General features: G+C 49.1%; 1 protein-coding gene across 2 annotated transcripts in view; it reads right to left on the reverse strand.

Moving 5' to 3' along the window:
- The window catches only part of zeb2a (zinc finger E-box binding homeobox 2a), a 63,321-nt gene extending 58,057 nt beyond the window's left edge, over positions 1-5,264 (reverse strand). For both annotated transcript variants that reach the window (XM_056289015.1, XM_056289014.1), the window contains exons 1-2: positions 4,880-5,264; positions 2,780-2,917 (exon numbers count right to left, since the gene is read on the reverse strand). In XM_056289015.1, coding sequence (XP_056144990.1) covers positions 2,780-2,852 — 73 coding nt within the window. In that variant the 5' untranslated portion in view covers positions 2,853-2,917; positions 4,880-5,264. The remainder of the gene's footprint in view (positions 1-2,779; positions 2,918-4,879) is intronic.
- Between the last annotated feature and the right edge of the window lie 489 nt (positions 5,265-5,753).

A 5,753-nucleotide genomic window follows, 5' to 3' on the forward strand; every position in this document is an offset into this window, starting at 1 on the left:
CTGAAGGAATGTCAACAAGGGGTTTCCTACGGTAGGCTACATCCACTCTGCCCCTTGTTTCAGATTTCAGGCAAAAAACGCTTCACACGCTAATGACATAGGCCCTATTCAAAGCCCCCCAAAATCCCCATTTCTTTCCAGCTCACCAGGCCGGTGCTTTATCTCATGACGATTACCGGTACAGACCTTAAAATTGATAATTAATGGGGGAGAATGAAACAAAAAACCTTTTCTGTCAAGCCGAGGTGAGCAGAGGGCTTTTGACAGCTGCACTCTCCCAGCAGAAGGAGCCTTCACAGCTGGATGTGACGTATAGGCCCAGGAGGGGGAGGGGGGGAGAGAGGGGGGATGAGGAGGGGGGGGGCACGAACTGCTACAAAGCTGAGCAGGCTGCACATATCAAGTTACACAGGGCCTAATGTGACCTCCCCTTGGGACCCTGAAAGTGTCGGGAGTCAGAGGAGATGGAGCTGTGTGGCATCCCATAACAAGAGAAGTTCAGCTCACGACGACAACAAGTACACACATATATATATATATGTGTGTGTGTGTGTGTGTGTGGAATATAGATGGCTTCAGACTCGCTGACCCTCATCTGGATAAGGATGCCCGTTAACAAGTTGAATATGTCGATGTGAAAAGAAAAAAAAGAGAAAAGTGTGAGCCGTTGGTAGTTCCAGCCGTATACTATAACGCTAATGTGCAGTAGGTGGGCCTTTCGGTAAACAGACCTCCCCTCGTTGACAACAATGTTATTCAAATAGGACACCTCCGAGGCCTCGTGCCTCGCTCCATTTATTCCAGCAGTCAGATAGTCACAGCAGGAATAATAAGACAGGGGAGAGTCTCGCAGCTACTCTTACTTAAACACCGGCGTCATCAAATCATCACTAGAATAAACAGGTGGCCCCCTCGACGGAGGGGGGGGTCTCTTTTCTTCCGGTTTAACGTTCGTTAAAAGTCCCACTCGGGTGATTTATTCTCCAGAGTTCAGTAAAAACAAAGGGATTCGTCGCCCTCCATTCGGCGTGTTGATCTGATGGTATGATCCCGTTGTCAGACCCATTCAGAAAGAACAGACACCAAAACAACACGTCTGCCGAGCAACTTTCTGGGAGGCTGCAGTGGCAAACAGGCCTCGGCCCAACATAAACTCCCATTTAATAAAACAAGCCACATATATATATATGTATACATGTATATATATAATGTAGTATGTATATATATATATATGCATATGCATATGTATATATGGGTGTGCATATATAGATATATCTATATAACTATATATAGAAACATTTCTCTTTGTTATAAGTGGACCGTTTCAGTTTTTCTTCTTCGTGTGTGTGTGTGTGTGTTTTTCTTCTTCTTTTGTTACTTTGAGGATCAGACTCCAAAGTTAAGACTTGACAATATTTTTTTTTTCAGATAAAGACACACACACACACACACACACACACACACACACGTCTATACCACAGTGTGTGCTACTTAACACCTTTATTTGGCGGTGGAGGGTTTCGGGCAGACGACGTATTTATTCACGGGGACGGTTTTAAAGCTCTGCAGCCCAACTTAGCAAAGCAGTGCGACTGACTCAGGCCTGAGAGCTGCGGCTGCACCAGTATTTCAGCCACACGTGGATCCGCGGTTGTAAATCTTAACGATGCAGCAATTGCACAGCAAACTAGGGTAGTAGACGAGGCGAAAATAAAAAAAATAAAAAATAAAATAATCAGGCAAAGCCGTTGCACGGCGTTTGCGGGTGCATGCGCTCGGGCGCCCGTGCAGGGCCACAGTGTCGTGCTTTCCGCTGCAGCCTATTGTGCAGCGCCATCAGGGCGAAGAACAAAATGACACTCTCGCAAATGGCAAATTCGTTACAAACAAGCCGCTCAAAAAAGCAAAAAAAAAAAACAACAACAAAAAAACAAAACCAAAACGCTCCCACCACACAAGTCGTCACACAGCCACAAAGCGGCCGATAGCTGCAGCAAATAATAATAAAATCAACTCAAACATTCCGCAAAGTATATCGCCTCTCGACTGAGCCAAACTCTTCGGCAAAAAGAAGAAGAGAAGAAGAAGACACGAAACAGCACGCGCAACTGGAAGAGTCACACACACACACACACGCAACACACCAACGCTTTGCTTGGCAGCGAGCTCGTTATCGGAAACTCTCAAAGCGGTCCATGTGCGACGGTAATCCACAGGTTTTTTTTTTTTTTACCCACTTATTCAAACCCGTTAGGCAGAAGCAGCGGCGCCGCTCGAATAACGGTCCCCCCCGCTCTCCCCATAATGGCACCGCGCCGCCGCCGCCGCGTCCTCCCGGTCCCTTCCCCACACACACACACACACACACACGCACACTTGTCTGGCGGAGCCGCCTCGGACACGCCGACACCGCCGCTCCGCCCGCAACCGGGCCCGACCAGCCGGTCCGCGTCCAACAGACAAGCAGGAAAAAACAAGGGGAAGTTTCGCTCAAAGTTGAACTTTTCTTCCTCTTGTCTCTCACTCGCCCGCACTGACTGAGACACGCGCAGAGAGAGCGAGAGACATAGACACATGGAGAGAGAGAGAGAGAGAGAGAGAGAGAGAGGGAGAGAGAGAGAGAGCGGTGCTGGGTAACGCGGGGATGACCCGCAAAAAAAAGAAGAAATAACCGCGACAAACTTCGGCCGCAACGCGAAACATTTCCTCAACTTTGACCCCCCCCCTCCGGCGCGTCTTCAACTCGCTCTGGGGTTTTTTTTTGGAAAAGGCTTCTTACCGTTCTTTCTCCGTGGGTTGGCTTGTTTTCGCCTCTTGCAGCGGGGACCCTCCGCCATGATCTCCTGCTTCATTGATAAGAGTAGGTCAGATGGCAGTCCGCATGGGCTCCACTCCTTGAATCAGCAGCGGGGCAGCCCTGTTTAATAACCAAACAAAACGGCGACAAAATGTTGGTGTTCGAGATGACTGGGAGAGAGAGAGAGAGAGAGAGGTGGGGGTGGGGGGGGAGGTGAGAGGGGGGGCAGGAGGAAGGGGGGGGATTAAATATCCCGTTCGATCACACTAGTATAGACTCTAACCTTTTTTTTTTTTTTTTTTTCAATTTCTTTCTTTCCTTTGTAAGATCAGACTAAGTCCATATAGGATATATAGAGTCCGCAGTTGGAAGGGGGACCGTGGCGCGCCGTCGCCTGATCTTTTGATGTGAGCGTCTCTCCGGACGGGGCGTCAGCGAGAGGGACGAGGAGGAGGAGGAGGAGGGCGGACAAGGCAGACACACAGACGCATTTGATAAACTAAAATGTACAGCCAAAGGAAGAAGAAGAAGAAGAAGAAGAGGGAGAAAAAAAAGAAAAGAAAGAAGTCGTCCTTCACCGCTGTCAAACGCACCGATGTAGACCTTTACGGCGTTTTTCAAACGAGTTCACGCAAACTTTTTTTTGGGGTTTTTTTTGTTGTTGTTGTTTTGTTTTGTTTTCAGATCCGTTTCCCTCCACTTATCGGTCGCCATTGGGATGTTTCGAGCTTGTGTTACCTACAATGAGAACTTGACACGTTTGTGTGCCAGCCAGACGTGTTTTTGATGGCATCTAGGAAAACCGGCGCGCGCGCGCGAACGGACACGCGCGCGCGCACAAGAAGTCTGTCAGCGCGCGAGCGTGTTTCCATCAAGATATGTATTTCTGCAGCGGAGGCCTCTGAAGTTTGGCTGTTTCGGGGTGGTTTTTTTGTGTTTACTAAATAATGCAGCGTTGAAATAAAAATTTTAAATTAGTATCATATCACTTTGGTTTATACATATATATATGTATATGTATATATATGTGTGCAAACATATTGGGATATTTTTGTGGCTCTGCCTTGAATTATGCAGGCTGTCATGAAAGCGTGCAGGCCCATAGTTGTGTAATCTTTGCATGTGGATGAATTTTAAAACTCTCTGTCTGTCTGTCTCTCTCTCGACGTTGTGTACAACATTTCGGTTCGTTTTCTCCGACGGATAAAGACGGCATCGGCTGTCTTGTGATGTGTCAACCAAGACGCAGTGTCACTGGAGTTTGCTGACTGCTGGAGCGGTGGCGAGCCATAACAGGGGGAAAACAAACATTCAAAACCCCACAGACATTTAGACACTACGCCACATCGTAATCTGTCATGGAACAACAACAACACAAAAATAAATAAATAAATGGCTTGCTCGCAGAGCTGGGTAAAACTCGGGCACTTTTTTTTTTGTTACGGCGCACATCCGAGCGCAATCGGGGGGCTCTTTGCCACACGATCCACGAAATATTTGTCTGCATCACTGCATAATTTTACAGCCCTGAATTTTGGCATATGCACAGGGGAGGACGGCAGGCACTAGTGCGCAGAGAGAGAGAGAGAGAGAGAGAGAGAGAGAGAGAGCAGGGTCATTGTGCAAACGTCAAATGTGCACAACACACGACTGGTTTTCGATGTCAAAATGTTGACTTTGACATCAGCCGGCGTTGCTGATTGCGGCGCTGGGCGCAAGAAAACGGCATAACGGAAAACGAGCAAAGGAGGGAGGAAGAAAAAAAAACAAAATCAGCCATTGTCTGCTTCCTAAGCAAGACAAGCTCGCACAACCCCGCAAAGATTGTCAGAAAATCGACGGCAATGTCCACAGAAGACACCCCCCTCCTCCTCCTCCTCCTCCTCTCCCAGAGACGGAGACAGGAGAGCCGGGGGGCACAGCAGCCGCTGATATCCACACCTGAAGTGAGGTGCGCACCTGGCTGCGCAGGTAAGTCCTCCGTGAGCGCAGGCTCATTACACAAGATCCCGTAACCAAAGACGCGCGAAAAAAAAAAAACTCAAGAGAAAAAACGATCAAGTCTGAGAAAAATTCACCTACCCGAGCGCCAGCGTGATCCTTGAAACAGCTGGTTGGAGAGAAGGCAGCGTCAGGAAGAAATGGCAGAAGAAAAGTGCTGCACCGTGGATTTTTTTTTTTGTTCCCCTCCCCAAAGATGGAATAATGAGCCTTGGAAATAGCGGGGCGAGGGACCGTTATTCCTGGTGGCCAGGTTAGGACTGATCTCCTTTAGCCACTTCACGAAACAGACCTGGGGACGCACTGACGTGTTACGCCTCCTCTAATGACACTTTTTCGCTTTCTTTCCTGCGATATAGAGGCGAGAGAGACCTTCTAACACACGCCACCTATCTTCTCGCGGAGGGATAATTGAGGAGTGTCCTTCGTTTCGGATCATACTGTGAGCTGAACTGTCTCATTTGAAATAAACCCCCAAACATATATACCTTTCATGTGGTCTTGAGCCGAAGGTGAGTGGGGGTTTTGTGTGTGTGTTGGGGTTGGGGGGGGGTGATATAGGGTCAGCTTCCAAAGTGGAGATTTGAGGAAGGGGGGGGGCGGCGGACCGGGAGGGGGGGCGCTTCAAAAAAAAAAAGAGGGGGTGATAATGTATCTGTTCGCTGCAGTGAATGGAGGGTAGGATACTTTCCACGCGTTTGTGCCAAGCAGCGCCGCGCCGCGCAGCGTGGCACACAGACAGGAGTCCAAACGGGGCGCCAAGCTACCTGATTGGACCGCACAGGTAGTTTACCTGTACACGTGCTTTTGTGTGCGAGCGAGCGCGCGCGGCGTGTGTGCGCGTGTGTGTGTGTGTGCGCGCGCGCGCGGCGTGTGTACTCTTCCCCACCTCCTGTTAACACGGCGATTATTGGTGCCTTCTCCGCCCTGTCTGCACAGGCTGTGTCCTTTTTGG

The sequence above is a fragment of the Lampris incognitus genome, chromosome 11, assembly GCF_029633865.1.
Source record: "Lampris incognitus isolate fLamInc1 chromosome 11, fLamInc1.hap2, whole genome shotgun sequence".
NCBI lineage: Eukaryota > Metazoa > Chordata > Actinopteri > Lampriformes > Lampridae > Lampris > Lampris incognitus.